Here is a 20,411-nt window from a genome sequence, read left to right as displayed (position 1 = left end):
TAGATGAAGCGCATTGAGACACTAGGCGCCTGTCAAGTATTGTTAGTGTAGGTGTAGACGAACCAAACATAGACCACTTTTGCGCTGCAAGTAGGTAAAGTGATATAAGGTTTGGAAAAGTAGATAAAGGGATGCAACAATTAGATATGTCAATGCAATTCGTACCAGGTTGAGTCCTGCCGTCACAAGCCATCCGTGAAGCGAGCGGACCAGCGAACGACAAAGACTTTGTCCGATATATTTCAACCTCAATAAGTGCTTCCGTGGTAGTACTAACATCGGTTATCCTCTCGAATGCCTCCCGGAGATCTTCGAACAAATTTGGACCCGTGCCATACGCGTAGTGCGTGCGGGGGTTCAGTGCGGCCACTGCAAGTTGATGATCAAAGCATTAGTACCATAAAAATTAGAACCATAAGCATTAATACAATAAAAATGCAAGTGGTAGGAGTATATCACCGGCATTCATGTAGGTCCCATTCGCTAGATCATGCATTCTGTGATCAATAATTGCCATGTATTTTTCAAAAGAATCCCTATCATTACGATACAACGAATCGTACTCCTGCTTGACAATGGTGTATCTCAGGAGTACCTCACTCAATGTTGTCACCTTGTCTTGATCAGCAAATCGGAGGAAGGCATACAATGGCTGAACGGAATCGACAACTATTTTAAGATTGTCCCACTATGGTAAGCTGGATAGGCAACTATGTACATATCTTTCAATATTAGAACTAATGTAGCGAAACTGCTGGAGCTCACTAGATGCCATCCATTGCATGAACCTATCCTTTCGGCGTAAAAAGTTTTCAAGAAATAGACAGTTTGTGCCAAATCTTGTGGCATTCCACCTCACCAACTCTCCACTAATCACGGCCTTCATCATTTCATGTAGCTTTGAATGATTGTACAGCTATCGCGATATGTATCTTGCACTTTGAATGATCATGTCATGTTCTCTAAATTCACCAACTAATTTTAACATTAAATTTATCGTATGTGCCACACAAGGCTGCCACGCGATAGCAGTATATTCCCTTCTGAGAACCTGACACACCTTCTTATAGTTGGACCCGTTATCAGTCATGATCTGCACAATATTTTGTAGCTCCAAATCATTGACCACTGCTCTTATCTTCTGCATAAATGAATCAACCAAATAAATATGCAACAATTGAAATACTATGTTACCAACTTAGCAAAATAATGTATCTTGTTCAAATACTTTGCATCTTGACTGTAGCTAGTCGCATCTACGGACTTGTGAAAAAACATACGACCATTACAATATGAAAGGAAATTAATAATACTCATGTGTGTCAGTCCAGTCCACGAACCACACATGATGGTCACACCATACTCTGGCTATTCTAGCTTCCACTTGTCAAATATTTTCTTCAATGCACTCTCGTTCTCGTCCAGGTACTTACCATCTATATCCTGGCTAATTGGAGATAGTACATCCTCGCCTGTTATAGAACAGATGGTCATAAGTCAAAAAGAAAGAAATATGATAACAATAAATTCATTACAAACTTAATCACTCACCTCATTTCTGTGTTTCTTTCACTGCAACAACAAAGAATGCATCATCTGCCCTTCTATCAGGAATACCTAAAGTGTGGAAAAATTTGGACCATGCCAAACCAATAGCTTCCTTCGCTTTCTTTCCCTTCGCACTCCATGACCCGGTGTCAATCCTTGGCTGCACAGGGGATTTTGCTACAGCAACATTGTAATCTCTGACACTCGGTGGTGGCTCCCTGATTGAAGATGCTCTCCTAAGTATCCTCTTTAACACAGTGCCTCTTCTGTCATTTCCATTGCCACCTCCATGTTTGTAGGACTCACCTCCCTCCTCCTGAACTCTTCCTTGTCCCTAGGCTGAGCCATGACATGCTGCACATTTTCTTCTTTTGTGTCCTCATTATCGCTTGTTAAATCTACCTAAACTTTTGCTGACTCTTGCCTCCGAAACTCTCCTCAGCCTTTCCCTTCCTCTTATCTCTTGCCCTATCCAACTCACATCTGAAATAATCACAGACATCTTGAGGCACCCTATCACAATGTATAACATTCGATCCGCGCTCTGCCAAATGTTCTTTCAATCTTGTGGCACCACCACCTTTGTTTTCCTTATTGCAGTAATTGCACCTAAACTCCGGGGCCAAATTGTCCCCGTGCTGCCACACCACATCTCTATCCGCCATCGATTAGTTTGTATTGTCTCTGTTGGAAGAAGAAAACTCAACAGTTAACCTACTAATAATTATGTTCATGCATTTTAAATTGATAAACATGTGTTGCCATGTTGCTAGTCATGCATACATATCTCAAGAAACAATTAACTTGACCGAATATTAACAACATTTGCCAGTACAAGGTAATAACTGTGCGCATCGGGCTAAAAACCGACACAATAGGGTCAATAATCGAGCGAATCAACCATTAAATCGTCCTAATGGACCACACAACAAATTGCCACCAAGCTTCACCGAGGACGTCTCACTGCCAAGCAGTGAAACACATTCTGAGCTACTTTAAGCACACCCTCGAGTATGGACTCTGGTTTTCTGTTGTCTCTTTGCTTTCTCTTCGAGATTTTTCCGATGTGGATTCTGCTGGTTGTAAAATTGACATGAAGAGTACATCTGGTACTTGTCATTTCTTGGGTACTTCTCTTGTGTGTTGGTCTTCTCGCAAATAGTCTAACGTTGCGCAGTCTCCAGATGGAGCTGAATATGTAGCTGCTGCTAGCTGTTGCTCATAGATTTTGTGGATGTTCGCTATTTTGAGTAATTTTGGGTTAGATTTTAGAAGTGTGTCACTTTATGTGACAACACCAGTGCTATAAGCTTAGTCAATAACCTAGTTCAACACTCCAGAACCAAATACGTAGATGTGAGATTTTACTTCCTAAGAGACCACAATGAGAAAGGAGACATTGAGTTGAGCTATATAGATACTCAATACTAGCTAGCCGACATCTTTACCAAACCTCTAGATGCAACAAGATTTGCCTTTCTGAGGGGAGAGCTTGGTGTGTACCATCCCTATGATATTATGTGAGAGGGAGTTATTTTTGTACATACTTTATCTTACTTTTATTGTATTGCATTGCATAGCATTTTATAAGATAATCATGTTAGCATGCTTCACTTATATATTCTTTGCAATTTCTTGTACTAGAGCCTTGTGTCATCCATATGAGAGCCTTGTGCTAGGATTTCAGAAGAGAGTTAGAGCAGTACTTAGCCTATGTATTAGATCAGAGTTTTGTGAGAAAAAATCTTTATAATCTACCTAAAATAGGGCTGATCTCTGCTGCAATAAAGTTTATTTTTCTTCATGTTATTGTGCTCACCTCCTTCTAGTTTTTCTCTATTTGTTTCCTTGCAAGTTTATAAGTTTTTTGGTTTCCTGATTTGATTTTTGTTTTGACTTTTTGGGCTGAAATTTTAGCATTTTGTGAGATCATTCTTCTTATTGTTAGAGGTATAAAATTCATATACATATGTTTATGTGATGGGGTCTTGAATTCCTTGACTCTAGATAATTAACTTAGAGAGTTTCGTTACTCGGTGTTTATCTTTCTTGTTTCTTTGCAAGTTGTGATCTTTCGAATTTTAAGACACATGGAATGATTTTAAATGGAACATATAGTTCATATACCGTCTGTGGAGTCGTATTGTCTCAATTTTTTAAAACTTATCTTTATTTTTGCTTCTATTTGAGTTTTGAAATGTGTTAAGTGATTCAAATAGGAGAAGACTATCGATTTCGTAAGAAATTTGTTGAGATATCTATTTACCCCCTCTAGTCGTTAATCTCGTTCCTACATATTTTCTGCAAAATGTCAACCGAAATTTCTGGATAAGGATCTTGGGCTCCTTCTAAATCAGATAAATCTGGGAACTTAATAGGACTAGGGAAAATGGCAGAGGAGGAGAAACTACCACCCAAGTAATCAGAGCAGACCGGGTCAGAGGGGGATTTGACACATCTTCTATTTCTACAAGAAACCAGAATATTGCTTGAGAGTTTTTTACCTTTGCCTTTTTCTTCTAGCCTCTTGCTCCTCCTGGTAGTTCCAACTAGCATGGCAGGAGTGTTTGCGGTGTGTCCACCCTCTATGCTTTGGGTCCGGAAGCCTTCAGCCACAACCTTGCTGGCACTCTCCTTCAGACAGCGTCTTCTGCTCTAAGTCTTTTGGATGACCTTCTTTGCTTTCATGTCATACCTGCAGGGTTTTTCTTTTACCTGCAGGTCCTTTGCACCCTCTAGAGAGTCCACATTAATCTTGGAGGAGGAGGAAAGAGGCTGAGACTCCAGTTCCGTCATCATGACCTTGCTGTTCTTGGAGAGGTTGGACTATCCAAGGGGACCTGAGCATCTGCACCTTCTGCTGACCAGAATGCAGGGAGGATGACCCTGTGCTACTTGCAAAGAGGAGAACAAAAGTGGTAGCGGTAATTGTAGGTTGATCCACCATTATGATGATTGTGCCTCAGGGAAGGCCCTGCCCAGAAGGTTTCTCAAAGCGCCTGACAGAGAAGGCCCAATCCAGTCAGGCTGGGCATCCATATGGTTCGGTTCAAACAAGCAGAAGATCATTCTTGTACTGGTACTGACGGGAAGAAGAGGCCTCAGATACCACCATGCTGCCAAAGTTCTGGTTGTTGGATGAGGAGTGGCTGGCCACAAGAGAGCCGGTCCCTGAGGATTGGAACTGCTCATTCTGCTGCAAAATCAAAGCTTGCTGGTTGGGAGGTTGGACAGGGGCTTGGTGCTGTGGGGGCCAAGCCGACCAGCCCTGCTGCACGTCCATCTCCATGTCCTATGCCGCTTGGTCCCAGAGAAGGTCTGGCTGACCCTGCTGCTGGTGCAGCGCCATCTGAACCTGGACCTCAGGAGCTTCTTGGGATGAAAGGGTGCGTATTGCCATTGTTGGGGGGCATCATCTTCAACTGGGGGATGTCGTCAACAAAATCATTGTTCAGTATGTAAACTGGCTCCGGCGACGAGCGGCCAAGACGAGGGTGCTGGCGGATGGCGGGCATGGCTTCTAGTGTGGTAGGTGGTGGCAAGGTGAGACCGTGTGCTAGAGGAGACCGCAAAAGATGGCAAGGCATCCATGGTGGGATGCAGAGGCCAGGAGAGGTGTGATGTCGCATTTCCCCAACAGCGGTCTTCGTACGGTGGCTTGAGGCAGCCAGTATGACGCAGCCGGTGTCCTCGGCGAGGCGGTAGGTCTGCATGGAGCGCCCAGGTTTCGATGCAACGACGGTTAGTTCCGCACAGTGGTAGCTGGTTCAGCGGGCTTTAGTCGGGTAACGAGGCGGTCTCAGAGATTGTGGTTGGTGTGGCGCAGTGGCAATCAAGCTCCTCCTTGTGGCGGTCGGTCTCATATGGTGATGGTTGATTTAGTGTGGGGTGGTCTGGTCTAGTTTCTAGTTTGCGGCATGTGTTGTTTGGCAACCGGCCCCAATCTTTTCATTGTTGCTACTTGTACTAATTATGCTTTTTTTCTCTTTTCCTGACTATAACCTTCTGGGTTATATTTTTATATTTGTTCCTGCTTTATTAATAGAAACACTTTATTAATAGAAACGGGTACTGCCTTGTGTCGATTCGTTAAAAAAAAATGTAAACCAGCACTGTCCATGAGCGACCAACTCCACCCATTTCTTGTCATTGCCTGATCACCAGGCTTCGCGGGCTGACTCAACATCATCAGACAAGCAACTAACTAGAACATATGCTTTACTTCTACGACTGGAGTGCCAGTGGACCAGTTCCCAAAAGGAGGGGCTGGCCTGATCAAGAAACTCGATCTTCATGTAATCTAGAGGGAAACCCAGTAACATAAACCATCCAATGTGGGCAACAGGGGAGTTGCGCAGATTCTTAGCTCTATCATGCTGAATGAAATTAACTAGAAAGCCATCAATGTTGTGGTGGTTGACATTGAACAGACGGTCTCTCTGAAAGACATCTCTGAGTTGAAAAAGCCCTATTCCAAAGAGATGCTGACAGCTATACTGCACTTGAAGATGCAACTCATTCTGGATATAATCTCTGACCTGAGGTATGAAGATGTGATACTCCTGAGGGTTGATCTCCTCCTCATCATCGATTGCTATCACATATTCTTCGTGGGTTTGAACTTGGTTGTCCGAGAGGGAGATGCGAGCACGGGCGATTTTGTCCGCTGCATCGTCTTCCACCACCATTTCTGGTGGTAGGTATGGACCTCAGCGGATCGACCGCGAAGTTGGCCATTGGCTCAAACCTAAGCACACGATCAGGGCCAACCCCCCCCCCCCCCCCCCCCCCCAAACAGCGGAAGGAGTGAGGAGGCCAAGCGGGGGAGATGAAATGGTTTTCTGTGGTTGGGTAGGAACTGACACTAAGCCAATTCTTGGAAATGACACTAATCCAATTGGTATGACAGTTTGCTAGCAACCAAAGAACTGTACATAATTCTTGTTTGATTGGTGATATATACAGAAGACCATAAGCCAACAAAAGACTCAAAACACTGCAAGAAAGATGATTACCACGGGCAGCGAAGAATGGGACCCTATCAAAATGGTTTGATTCTGATGGAATAATACGTCCTCTTCTTGACATCCTACTGATAGATAGCTACACAACAATTGAAGAGTAGCAGAATAATAACATTAAATAAAATATCGACGACATGTATGCGCGGGTCCGGTTCGCCGGAGGGCGCGCCGGAGCTCAAGGTCAAGCGTCGCTGCTCAACGATCTCCCGAGGCGGCGAGGAGGAGCTGCGGGTGAGCGTCGATGGGAAGCGCGCGGTCCACGCGCGCCAACTGCGGTGGAACTTCAGAGGGAACCAGACGGTCTTCGTCGACGGCGCTCCCGTCGACGTCATGTGGGACCTCCATGGCTGGTGGTTCCGGGACCCGCCGGGGTGCGTGGTCGTCATGCTCCAGGCGAGGAGAGCGCTTGAGGAGGAGGCCGCCGCGCCGGGGTTCTCGCTCGTCGTCCAGGCATTCAAGACGCTGCCTTGGTCTCGAATTCTCGGAGAGGTCAATGCTCACTGCTTCCCCTGTAGTTGTCCATTGACTTGGAAATTTGGTGGAATTTAGCAAACCAAACCAACAAGAGAATGGTTGTTGTATTTGCAGTTTTTTAAACTTATAGATTCAAGTGTGTCAAATGAGTTTCGGAAGACATCATGAAATCAAAATGTGGTAGAGAGAGAGAGAGAGAGAGAGAGAGAGAGAGAGAGAGAGAGAGAGAGAGAGAGAGAGAGAGAGAGAGGAGATTGCTGTTTGTGGGATCATCTTCCTTCTTTTACTTTTTACTCTTTTACGGATAATTTCAGTTGCGTGCTGCTACAGTTAACAACGATTTATACAACATCATAGATATGGGAGGTTGGTGGGGGTGTTACCATCCGATCTCGCTCCTGCGGTTGACGGCCCCCATACATTGTACATAGGATGGCCATTTTCCTGTTACTGTAGATCAAAAAAGAAAGTTCTTGCTGATAACTGCAAACCATTTCTTGACATCCTTTTACAAGGGTGAGATAATGGCCCTTAAATTTTCAGTATTTCACATGCTTCCGGTCAGTGTATTTATGGTCATATTTTCCACTTTCATTTAAAACCTCAATGATTGTGTACTATTGAAAATCTGCTGTTGCTCCGTAGACTATCTTTAACAGATTCTTTTCACAAATCATATTCCTTTTGGGAAGAGATTTTCTTTTTATTCAACGTTACAACAGTTTTCCTTCACGGTTTCTTTCATAAAATAATTCTTTTCTTTCGGTTTGTTTCACTTTGGTATTCTCTCATTTCCCTTCGCAAATCCTTTTAAAAAAAATCGTTAGAGATGAGAAAAAAATAAAGAGAATAAAAATAAAGAGGGAAAAATGATTAGGATGACCGTATGAAGGCTAGAAAGATAAGATCCACCATTTTCCAAAATGAAAACGAAAGAAAGGGATGACGAGAAAGGCAAACACCGGTCCACTTCGGATGGAATTTAAATGCCAGTGTAAACGCCTTCACAGGAACGCACTGGCATCTCACTGTTTGCCAATGTACGACAGTACGAGTAACTACTGTACTACCGTACGAGTAACTACTGTACTACCGAACGAGTAATAAAACTCGATTAGGAATACATCAAACCGTCATAAACACCGAAAAGAGAGAAATTACACGTGGTAGAAGTAGCTACTACCAGAAAGATCACCAAAAAATTATTCTAAAGATAATCAAAGGAGGATCTAATCCGAATGCACGGTCGTATAGATATGTGCCTTACAGCTACACGTCCCAGGGACAACCGAACAAGAAATTTAGGAGGCTGAGGTTCATCAATCACAACTGCATATAGATGGATATATATACTACCCGAAGAGGCACCATGACCACTGTTGGCATGCGGACGCTTCGTCGTCACGGATGCTGGGCTAGATCATGCGGCGGTGGCTTGGCGATGACGACGACCTTCTCGAGTGCGGCCAGGAACGTTCCGGCGAACGCGGCGTGCCTCTCGCGACTCATGTAGCTCGTATGATTTCACCATGTCCATCTCCGAGACGAGCTCGGCCATGCCTTTCAGAACGTCGTCCACCACGACACCCTCCTTGAACTTCACCAGGCACAGGTGCTTCACCTCCCCCATGGCGCGCACCGAAGCCCCGGAAAGCGCAAATCTCTCCCTCCTCTTCCTGTGGCTTTGCGGAGAGCGTGCGGTGCGATCGATCATGGCGCCATGGTGCTCACCAATTTAAGGGCGGAGCACCGACAGGGATCACTGTAAAGCTTCTTCTCACTGGCTGCACACCGGACTGAATCATTTCAGCAGTGAACACACGCACTATTGCAGTGCAGGAGGAGAAGGCAAACCATGATGCAGCTGCTGGTTTGTCGATAGATCTAGGATGAGTCATGATTTGATCAGACGGGCGTACGACGGTGCATGGGTGGCCATATGCCTGTTCTTCTGCCGCTGGAGGCCCCTCCAGGATGGGGTCTGCTTTCAAACCAGACATCGTCGTATCCACTTGATCTTCTGATCAACCGTGGATCAGAATTATTCAGCTTTTGTGCTGGCTCTAGATCTTGCTTTATCGGTTAATCTCAGATTCAGAGAACATGGAACTGAAGCCACATGGTGCTACACCAACGTATGAGTAGCACTGTGTGATGCCTGAGTAAGCTCTTCCAGTTATATGGTAAAAACAAGATGGCAACTGATCATGGTGCTGTTCAAGAAGAATTTTTACATCACTACATGACTGATCTCCAGTGCAAAAAAACCAGGTTCAATTCAAATGCCCTGTCAGTTAATCTCCAGCATAGAACCACGTCAATTTCAAATGCTCTGACCACATGGAACTAATCAAGACACCATTCATCTTATTTGCTGATGGCAACAACAGGCATTAGCTTTTAGCAAATGCACAGTTATCAGAGTCATCTCTACGTGGGATACCACAATCAGCCGTTGAATCTAAAAAATAAACTGTGTTTTTCTGCGACCAAGAAACCTGAATGATTTCTCATATTTACACCAAACCCCTCAAATCTTTCTTATAACAGCCATCCACCTGTGTGCATGTTTCTCATTTTACAGGCAGTTCACCCTTGCAAATTGCACAAAAAAAACTCCAAGCAGCTATTTGCAGGGCCCTAGCTGGGTAGATCTCTCCACCAGATTTCTTACCGTTTGGCTGTTATTTTCACGAGGGGAGTTAACCTCGGACAATGGCAAGTTGTTTGCCCCATCCACTGATGGACCAGATGCTATCTGATTCTCCTGGTCGGGTTCATGTCTAAGAACCTCTGATGCCCTTGATGAATGCCCTGTGCTGACAAACAGGCAGTGGCATGGATCTGATCTTGACGCTTGTGGAGGAGAACATGTAGGGCTTATCACTGCACTAGGCAGAGGAAGAGGAACAGTGTGTTTGCTATCAGGGTTATCACGCAATGAGATTCTACAGACTGGGCAGGTTGAGTTCAGCTCTAGCCACATATCTATACAGGCCATGTGAAAATTGTGACCGCAGTAAGGGAGTAAGCGTAGCACATCTTTCTCTTCATATTCTGCAAGACAGACGACGCACCTGCCAACAATAACAGACAGTTCAGTTTCTAGGTTTAGTGTAATCAGGCAGTTGCTAAAAATATCGACAGAAAATAGAGATGGCAATACGAATATGTCAGCATTGTTTTTGAAACTATAAATGTCAAACAACAGGGTGTCACCATTTTTATTTTTGATGAAAGAAAAGGATGCCAATCATAGTTACTCTTGTTAAGAGAGGAAACACCATATGCCTCAGATTGAAACTGTTTTCCTTCCGCACTTTACCATCTAATGGTTTCTTGTTCGTGTAAACTCAGGAAAGAAATAAAATTAAAAGGCACGCGGTATGATACAAATCAACTTGTGCAGATTAAAAGAGGCACTCAGCTGAGAAACTTGGGATGAAATATCTAGTTGCGACCAAATTCATGTTTCATGAACATGAACACAAAAGATTCATGCAACTAGGTTCAAGCACAATTTAGTAACTGCTATGCGTTCAGCAGCCAGAGGACTTGTTAATCCAACCCCTGTTCACTCTCATCAAGCACAGGTGAGGTTAACCTAATTGATAACAATGCCACATCATTCTTCTCTACCATCTTCTTCAGGAACAGTTAAACATGTGTACCCCATTTTGATGTGACTGAACGAGTATCCTTAGCTTTCCAGTAAAAATGCATGCTAGGGGACCAAATAACTCTATAGTCAATCTCCAGCTGAGCACAAAAATCAAGACACTGGTACAAAAAAAAAACCTGCATTGTTTCTCTATTTAAGCACCAACAACTTCTATGGTACTAAAAATCTATTAAAATCCTCAATGACAACCTTTTTGGTGCTAAAAAGGCTATCTTCCAATGTGGTGCTGCTGCTTCATGATTTTTCAGTAACATTAAGCAAGTACAGACTTACCAAATAGCAAGATGGAAAATGTTGGGAAAGCACTAATATAGTACATTAGGCAATAAGTTGACATTAACCAAAGTTTAATCATGATCTCTCGCTTAGATTAGTTCCGTCATTAAAAATAACTGAAAATATCAGTTCGATATGGCGAGGACCCAGTAGAACTTACATTAGATTATACCGTCTATCCAACTTCACATTCAACATGGTTTCAAAAAACGTTCACACTCAACAACTAGGATCCTACCAAGGAAAACGTGTGCGATCGAGCATGACAGTTCCATTCAAACAGCAATTTCTAATCGACCAACTCACCACCGTCCATCGGCGGCAAGTAACCAATTCCACCCAAATGCGACTGTGAAACTCGACCGCACACAAATCAGTGGCACCGCCACGCGGTAGATTCCAAGCTTAGATGTCACGCGATGCTACAGTAGTGAGGTGCCGTACAAGCACAGGTTGGAATCGCCGATGGACAACTCGGAGGAGATGAATCGCGATCGGCAGAGGAAAATCAGCCGGGAAACGAACTTACTGGGCGTCAGAGGAGTCGGAGGCGGCGAAGGCGCGGGTTGGGAAGGCGGCCACGGCGGCGGGATTGAGTCCCCCGGCGCCGGCTCCTCCCGCGACGTGCACGGCGAAGGCGTACTGCGGGAGGGCGGGGGAGCGGCGGCGAGAACGGGAGCAGCGGAGGAGGAGGGCGCAGGCGAGGCGGGAGCAGACGAAGACGATGAAGATGACGCTGAAGCAGAAGCCCGCCAGTGTGAGCGCCATGCTCGCCGACACGCCGGACGCCATCTCGCCCGGGTGGCTGGTGGGAGTGCGGCGTGCGCGGCTTCTCTCTCTTTTCCTCTGTATCGATGCGCACTCGCCGTTGGGTTGCTTGCCTGATTGCGCTTGCCTTTGCGTTTCTATTTCCATTTGCCGCTAAAATTTCACGTTCCTTATATATTATTACTACATCGGTTCTTAAATGAATATCATTATAAAATATCTAAAGTTAAACTTTAGAAATTTTAACTACTAATATACATAAAATTATTAGAATTTATATATAAAAATAATAGTAGTAATTTTATCATGAAAAATACTTTAATATCATCTAATTTTTATCAATTTTTACCTAAGAGTTGGTTATCAAAAATAATTATTAAACATGCTTGTTAGAGATCATATCAATGTACTAAACGATCAGTAAAAGAGAACAGAGTTAATACTCTCTTCAATATAAAATGAGTAATATTTTGGGCTGCGTGCAGCCAAATGTTTTAAATTTTAACTACATATTACATTTTATATATTAAGTTTGGATATTTGAAAATGATAAAGATAGATTTGTTTTGAAAAATAGTTTCATAATTATATATTTTTACTATATTTTATCAATATATTATAATAAAAGTAGTAGTCAAAATTATATTTTGGAATTATGTCAATATTCAAAATGATACTTATTTCGAACTGGATAGAGTATTATTATGTCAATGTTATATGGGCTAAGGTCCCCGCATGTCATCTTCACCATAAATAATACATTATAGATTAGACGGTTATTCTGTGGCATATTATGGATTTATAATTTCTATTTTTATTGGTGGAAAACTGAAAACAACTGGACTGTGGTGGAGTGGAATTCATTTTTTTTGGTATTAACATTTTTTTGAATTGATTTGTAAAAAAGGATCATGAACTAACTAGTTAAAAAAAAGAAAAGAAGAGTCAAGATAAGGACTTAAAGTTGTTTAAAAGATCAAAAGTCTATTGGAAAGTGTTGAGTAAAAATGGTGATGCGAACAAAAGCCCATTGCATAGTTAAATAATAACAGGATTAGGCTAGGACAAAGTAAAAAAGAACGGTTACAGTATTAATGGAGATGCGGGGTATCGATCCCCGTACCTCTCGCATGCTAAGCGAGCGCTCTACCATCTGAGCTACATCCCCAGTTGTATCTTATTACTTATATATTCACATTTAACTATGTAATGATCCGTAAAGCCCATAAACATCGTACCACCTTCGCATCTTACGGCTACTTTGTATTTGTGCTGTGGTAATTAAGCCTGTTTGAGATCAAAGCCTCAGACCGTAAGCGAAGCTGATCGGGCCACATTGCTTGGTTCCCTAGTAGTGTTTGATTTATGGGATGAAGTGAATCTATCTCGTTTTTAAGTTGTTTGGATAGAGAGTAGTATGATGGAATGGTTAGTAATCATGTCATATTCTTCAAAGATTCGGAACAGAGTTGTTCAAAAAACAGTAGAACACAACCATCTCATTTCAAACGTAACACTTACGGTAAATCCGATGTATTAAAATAGACTCGTTTCATCTCATCCACCAAACAAGTATCTATATATAAATAAAATTATCATATCCTCAAATATATGAATAGAATTATTCTATACCACCTCGCTCTCCAACCCAACACTACGTAATAGAATCACATGGCCCTCCCTGGTATGGTTGGAAAAGTGTTGCTTGCTACTTGGTGCATCCTCTCAGCGCTGTTGCAGTGCAACTTTGTATACAGGGACGAAGAGACTCCTTTGGTATTCTTTCTGATCTCTTGGGGTTCGTCATGGATGCAGTGTAAGCTACCTACCAATCTTAAGCTGGTCCTACAAGCTGGTGAGAAACAAAGATGACTCTTTCCCTATCTGTGCACTGAGAGATTTGCAGCTTGCTTTCAATTATCTTGAGCCAGTCATCAGCATTCATTGGCTTGACTGCCTGTGCAAAAGTAGGTGGCTTGGTGTTCAAGAAGTCCTTTAGATTATTCTGCGGCTGCATTTGCGGTGGCGGTGGCAGTGCCTGATAAGCTAGGGGTTCCTGTTGAAGTCTTGCAATGGCTTGCGCCAGTCCCTACAGAATCTGAGTCTACATGGCCATCATTTGCATTGGGTCCACTGGTTTCGGTCGGTCCGCCTATTCCATGGGGGAAATGCGTCCTGGTTGTCATCCTGGGGGTGAGCATTTGGGTTGCTGCCTTCGACGTTGTTCCTATTGGCACCAGTATTGTTTGTATTCCTTATGTTCACCATCTGAAGGTTGCAAGAACACGAGATTGGAAAATGAGAACAAGGCAAGGATAGATGAAGCAAGATGAAGAACTCACAAGCTAATATATATTGAAGATAAATATAATTGTGAAAGACAAACTTTCACATCGTATCTACACACACAAAGCAAACCTAACACACAAGTTCATAGTATAGAAAGCAAACAGGTCCACTACATCATAAAACAAACAACTCTAAACGACACTAAGCTGATACTAGGGTAGACCACTAGCTCAGGAACTGTCTCTACCCTCAGAAAGGTCCTGCGGTGTAACATGCAGAGCGGCGTCAAGGCGGAGCTTCTTGAGAGAGGGAGAGCGGGGCAACTCTGGCTCAGGCCTCTCCTCTCGTTCCTCCTCTGAGTCATCAATCATCATAGCCTGAAGGGTGCAAATCCTCTTCTTTGTCTCGGCGAGCCTCAGTTGCACGTCGTCTAGCTCGTCAAGGTGTCAATGAGGTGAACCTTCTCCACCAGTCTGACATCACCCTCCCTGTCGGCGGTGGCAAAAATGACCTCCAAGCTGCCACTTCTACGTTGAGGGTAGAAGCCACGACAGAGGTGTCAGAGTTTGAATTATGAGTAGACATATCAATGTGGTGGATCGGATGGTTCTGGTACCATGTAAAATCAAAGAATAGTAATATGGGAGAAAACGCCACATAAACCCAGTGGCGATCTATTTCATTTATAGAGCCCCGGACTGGCTACAATGCAATGTTCTTAAGATATTACTGGTAGCATGTTGTTAGAGATGGCACTAGAATGAAGGAGAGAAAAGTATCGTGAGTTGAAGTCTAACTATCATAGCCTAAAGACTCAGTAGCTGACCAGACCAATTCATCTTCATCTTTGACACTGGCACCAGTCACTGGCGAGCGCCGAGGTTAGGCGGGTCACCAACTGGTCGGCGAACCCACTTGAGGCCAAGGAGGCTGCTCTCGCTTTTTTGAGAAAACCCAAGGAAGCGGCTATCGAGACTCAAGATGTACTCAAAAATTGAAAGCGCTTAGTAAAGAGATGTCCTGCCCGGTTTTTCAAAAGAATAACCAGGTGCATTCCACATGTACGTTAGGATCAGTTTCATCATACATACAGTGACATTATAAGTGTTATACAATTCTATATCGAACAAAATAACTTTATTGAAATAAATACCAGAGTCTACAAGATAGCAGCGGAAGAACAAAAGTGGACTCCTATGGATTTTCTGGGCACACCACAGGAAATCAACTGGGGGCAACACGACCTAGGACGCTCCGTCTTCCTTATAGCCTTCATCTTATTTGATCTCCATATAGTCTTCTCCAACTAAGCAGCATTTATTATTGAAAATAGCAATTGTGTGTACATATCGCACTCCGTAAGTGTGGGAAAGTATAACATGAGGGCTTGAGACAAGAAAGCCTTGACTCAGGTTTACTGCATCTATACTATACCATCCTAACCTAGGACTCAAAAAAGTATAGCAGCCCTATTTATTATGTGTGACGACACTGACTTCACAAGAATAACTCATCGGATTCTATTCGACTACCAAACTCACCAGATATTCCATATCCAGCTACAAACTCATCGGGTTACCACCACCTGACTACCAAAACCAACCATCCAAGATCCTCCACTAATCAAGAAGAAGTCCAAGCCGCTCTTGACCGTGAGCATGACTGATCGATCAGTTTTATACTCTGCAGAGTTTGCACACTTTACCCACGAGTCGTGTTCAACTCTTTTGCCGGTACCTGTTGGTACCTTACACACTTCCGAGGTGTGCACCGAGAGATCACTACAAGACCTTTACAAAAGCTTCCGCCGACCCGTAAGCACTCACTGAGGTTTTACCACTAACAGTAATTCCATCACTGCAGAAGTCCCCTCTTGTGCCACTCAACCGTCCACTGGTGCCCACAGAACTGGAGGGGTACCCATATAAGCCGCGTGGTTGCGCTATTCAGCTGGGTTACATACTTCAAGAACCGGTCCTTAGAATCCCAAGCAGGTACTACCACCAGCCCACAGTGCATACCCGCATCTGTGCATACCTGCACCATCATCATACCACCTCCTGCTCAGAATCTCTATGTTCCGTGTTGCTACAAAAGATTACCCAAACCAATTCATGTTGCATAGACTATTAATCAGATTAACATTTAAACCATCTGACTCAACAGCACGACTAAGCATTTCTACCCTCGACACCCAAGCAATGGGATTCATATTGACAAGCATGCAACTAAAAATAAAAGACACATTTTTCTACAATAGGATCAATGTGATAAAGGATACTTGCCTAGATGCTCCTCAGTGATCTTCGAAATCTTGATCTTGAAGTCCCTCGAACTATTCCGGAATGTTATCGACTAATTGCAGGGACTACCGACAAATAACAAAAAGGAAACACTAAGAACATCATACCAAACAATAGCAAAACACTATAAAAAGCTTACTAACGGAAAGTACTCGTTACTACAATAGCGAAAGCGCAAGAATCATCTAAAACAGAGCTATAACGAAAAAGTTATAAAGGTTTGAAATTACAGGGGTCTTTTTGTAAAAAGAAAAGGGCTAGTTGGTAAAAACAAAAAAGTCTAGTGGCTTATTTGTAAAAGTTTAGGGACCTATATGAAAATAAATAAAACTTCAAGGGGCTAAATATAAATAAACAGTACTGACATGCTCTTTTTGTGAAAATAGAAAAGTTTAGGGGGCTAAATGCAAGGTTACATATTTAAAAGAATTAATAGATTTATTTTTATTTAGAAAACCTAATTTACGACGTCAGCAGGCTGATGTGGCTCGGGAGGGTGATGTGGCTTGCCACGTAGGACAAAAACATCCACATGGTACGCTGATGTGGATTACATAAACCCAGTCATCGAAGTGGACACATGGCATGATCCTATTGGCTAGCGAAGAGGTACGCTGACGTTGTAATCTCGGATGTTGATCAAGAATCGGGCGGCTTACCGGCTTCCTTCTTCCTTCGAGCGACGCGAACGGCGGCACGGAGCTCCGGTGTGGCAGCGCTGGCTCGGGTGAGAACTTCGCCACTGGAGTTAAGGGTCTCCGGCGAGCGGCGGAAAAGCTTCACCGAGTGTCAAGGATTCCGTTTGAGGCATGTGTTAGGGTCGGCGTGCGGAGGAGTGGCTCGGTGACGGTGAAGGGAGGCGGCAGAGGCTCGGTGGCGGCTAGAGTTCAGCTCCGGTGGCGAAACTCGACGATGAGAGGTCGTGGACGTCTAGATGCGGTTGGCAAACGGTGTCGTGAGCTTGAACAACGTCGGGGAGGCGCGGAACGGCATGGCGACGGCGATGAGGTGCAGCGGAACTACGGCGGCGTCGCGAGTGCTCTCGAGTGGGGGAAAATCGACGGAATTTGGGGGCTTGGGCGCGGTGGAGCGAGAGGAAGCTTGACCGGAGGTTTGATTCGGGTTTTATAGCCACAGTAGGGGTGGACGGTTGCACAGACGAGGGGGATTGTGGCGGTGGTTTTTGGCACGGCTCGATGTCATGGGCGCGGGGTCGCGAAGGCGGTTGGCACGGAGAGAACGGGCGTCACAAGAGAGAATCTATTCTTGTAAAAATCCTGAGGAAACTGGGAGGGGCATTCTGATGAGCCTTCTGATTGTTCTTGGGCTCTAGTTTTGCAGTAGCTAGCCCACAACTGACTTGCTGAGTGGCTGTTACTTCTTTTTTTAGGACTGCTGTTACTTGTTTGGTGTTTGTTTTGGATTCAGGACAAAGCGAATTAGTCCAAGAGGCAATCATTCAAACATTGAGAATTTGCGGTAATCTGTACCAGAAACTTTCTGCTACTAAACTTGGCATAACTGAAACAACGCGGCGAAAAAAGGAAAATAGAGAACCAAAAATATTCAGAGTCCGTTCACATGGTCTGAACTCTGAAATATCACTCCGAATTACCAATTGATCATATTTCTCAGTTTTGATCTGTCGGTGAAACCGTACATTCTGCATAGTATAAAGCCTGCAGATTTCAGAATAGCATCCATAATTCTGCAGATCACATGTTGTTGCTTTTGTAGTCCAAAGACACAACTGAAACGAAGCTAATCTGACGAACAGTAGAAAGTGTATCGGTGGCATAATTCAAAATAACATTGTTTGAGTCATACCCTTCTGAACATTTTGATTTTGCTCTGAATCCAACTAAAAACATTAAACAAATTCATAACAGCAAGTCAGTTGCTGTATGTCGTTCCTCTGCGTGCACTAGCTACTGCAGAACTGAAACCCAAGAATAATCAAAACGCAAAGAACTGATCAAAACTCGTATCCACTGTGTCTCTTCCCAAGAACAGAGTCTCTCTCTCTCTCTCTTCTAAGTGCTCTCGAACTTGGCGTCCATCCTGAGAGCCGCTTCCTTGGCTTGCAGCGGATTTGCCGTCCGGCCAGCGACCCGCCTGACCTTGGGGCTGGCCAGCGACCGGTGCTGAAACCCGTAGAGCCTGAGCACCTGGTTGTCGGCGAAGTTGAAGGCGCGCTCCATGCTGCTGAGGCATCGGTCCAGCGGGTAGTCCTCGTACCTGCCGCAGGTCTTGCACCCGACGAAGTGTGTGATGAACGGCCACCGGTCGTCGCCGAGCCCCGGGTGGTGCTTCTCCATCATCTCCTCGTACCTGTCCACCAGCCCCGTCCAGAAGCCGTGCAGGTAGAACTCGGTCTCGATGTGCACCTTGTCGATCCACTTCTCCTTCTCGGTGAGCAGCAGGTAGATCAGCGCCGACTGGTCGTCCCCGTCGAACGCCGGCCTGCCCGTCAGGCTCGCCCTGAGCAGCTTCCCGGCCTCCTCGCGGACACGGCCCTTGGGCCCCATTTGCACCCAGGCGTCGAGCAGGTCGAGCGACCACTGGCAGTTGCGGAGCAGGAAGATGCCGGCGTTGAGGGAGATCCAGGAGCGCTTCTGGAAGAGGAGGTCAGGGTAGCCGTGGATGACGAAGTTGCGGCCCTCGTAGCGCGACAGCGGGAGCTCGAAGGCCATGTCGGTGAAGATGGCGTCGCTGTCCACCCACCACACCCACTCCACCTCCGGGTGCGCCAGCATCAGTCGGCGCAGCAGCGGGATCTTGGACCAGTACCCCGTGAGCTCCGGGTCCAGGTGCACCATGTTGTACACTATGTCGATGCCGTGGAGGCGGCAGTAGTCGATCTTGTTCTTGGTGGCCTTGAGCAGGTAGTGGTCGCCCATGGGGTTGTCGCAGGGCCCCGGCGGCGAGCCGGTGACGAGCAGGATCTTCGGCCTGCCGCTAGCGTCGCGGGACGGGAAGCCCGGGTTCTGGGACATCCACTGCCGGCGCTGCGCGTTCCAGCCCGTGATCTTCGGGCCGAGGGTGTAGTTCCGGTACGTCCACGAAGACGAGGCGTTGCCGGAGCCGGAGCCGGAGTACTGCACAGCCGTCGAGTTCGACGACGCGTCATCGTCGGCGATATCTCCGTAATCGGGTTCGGAGTCGGAGCGGATCTCGCCGAGGATACGCTCGATGTCCTCGACAACCTTGGCGTCGGCCGCCTCGCCATCGGAGCCGCCGCTGTTGGAGAGGATGTTGACGCCGACGGTGCCGCGGAGGACGAGGACGGTCATGAAGCCGCAGAGCAGGGTGAGCTTGATGTTGTTCATGGTCCGCTGCCTCTGCTGCTTGCTGCTACTTCCCCTCGCCAGCCTCCCCGCCCGCACGCCGCTGGCCACCGCCATGCGAACGCACCCCTCCTCTACGTGCTGTCGAGCTTCTCTCTAGATCGATGCGTTGCGAGTGGTGAGTGGGGTGGAGTGAGGTGTATAGAGAGGGTTTTGGGGGCAAGCAGAAGCAGCAGCAGGCAGGAACGTTCCATTGTCAGCCGGTGTGCAGTTGAAGTCAGCGGCGCGCGGGAACTTCGAGGGAGAGGTAAATACGAAATTGCTCGATTTTTGCAGTGCAGTACGGCACACGAGCTCGATTCACGTTCCGCATTAATATGCTCACCGTCCCCGCGTGGGGGAGATGCCGGTGATCTGCGAGATCCTTCCCGGTCATGCTGGTGATCACATGCCGGTGATCATTGACTAAGGTCCTGTTTGTTTCAGTTTCAGATTCTGGCTTTCAGCTTTTATAATCCGAAGCTGAAACAAATAGGCAGTTTTTGGTTATAGCTTTTTAAAATTTGCTGGTTGGATTGTGAGAATCTGAGAAGCTGGTTTTCCTCAGCTTTTGATAGATTGTGAAAGTCCATTTTACTAAACTGTCCATTAAATTTTTTTAGAATCTACAGTCTAAAAGCTTTTCACAATCCAGCTTTTAACAATCCAGCTTTTATAAGCTGCTTTTCAGAATCTCTAGCTGAAACAAACAGGTCCTAAC

General features: G+C 45.2%; 3 protein-coding genes, 1 non-coding gene and 1 pseudogene across 4 annotated transcripts; 1 reads left to right on the top strand and 4 right to left on the bottom strand.

The window, feature by feature from the left end:
• Window positions 1–6,710: 6,710 nt before the first annotated feature.
• LOC133906800 (uncharacterized) lies at window positions 6,711–7,121 on the top strand. Its single transcript, XM_062348814.1, has one exon. It carries the CDS (start codon window positions 6,711–6,713, stop codon window positions 7,119–7,121), a length of 411 nt encoding a protein of 136 aa, XP_062204798.1.
• A 993-nt stretch (window positions 7,122–8,114) lies between these two features.
• Window positions 8,115–8,922, bottom strand: LOC133906553 (uncharacterized; annotated as a pseudogene).
• A 491-nt stretch (window positions 8,923–9,413) lies between these two features.
• Window positions 9,414–11,899, bottom strand: LOC133906498 (RING-H2 finger protein ATL67-like). The gene is made up of 2 exons (XM_062348420.1): window positions 11,534–11,899; window positions 9,414–10,123 (listed from the first exon to the last, which is right to left on the bottom strand). The coding sequence occupies exons 1-2, from the start codon at window positions 11,794–11,796 to the stop codon at window positions 9,673–9,675; spliced, it is 714 nt and encodes a 237-aa protein (XP_062204404.1). The 5' UTR covers window positions 11,797–11,899; the 3' UTR covers window positions 9,414–9,672.
• A 968-nt stretch (window positions 11,900–12,867) lies between these two features.
• On the bottom strand, window positions 12,868–12,940 carry TRNAA-AGC (transfer RNA alanine (anticodon AGC)). The gene has a single exon. It is a non-coding gene; the product is annotated as a tRNA-Ala (tRNA).
• A 5,098-nt stretch (window positions 12,941–18,038) lies between these two features.
• On the bottom strand, window positions 18,039–19,855 carry LOC133906433 (probable glycosyltransferase 3). Its single transcript, XM_062348332.1, has one exon. The coding sequence runs from the start codon at window positions 19,766–19,768 to the stop codon at window positions 18,398–18,400; it is 1,371 nt and encodes a 456-aa protein (XP_062204316.1). The 5' UTR covers window positions 19,769–19,855; the 3' UTR covers window positions 18,039–18,397.
• Window positions 19,856–20,411: the final 556 nt, after the last annotated feature.

This window comes from Phragmites australis, chromosome 23 (assembly GCF_958298935.1).
Source record: "Phragmites australis chromosome 23, lpPhrAust1.1, whole genome shotgun sequence".
In the NCBI taxonomy this organism is placed as follows: domain Eukaryota; kingdom Viridiplantae; phylum Streptophyta; class Magnoliopsida; order Poales; family Poaceae; genus Phragmites; species Phragmites australis.
The sequence above is the reverse complement of the archived record's forward strand: the minus strand, read 5'-3'. Positions and strand labels throughout refer to the sequence as shown.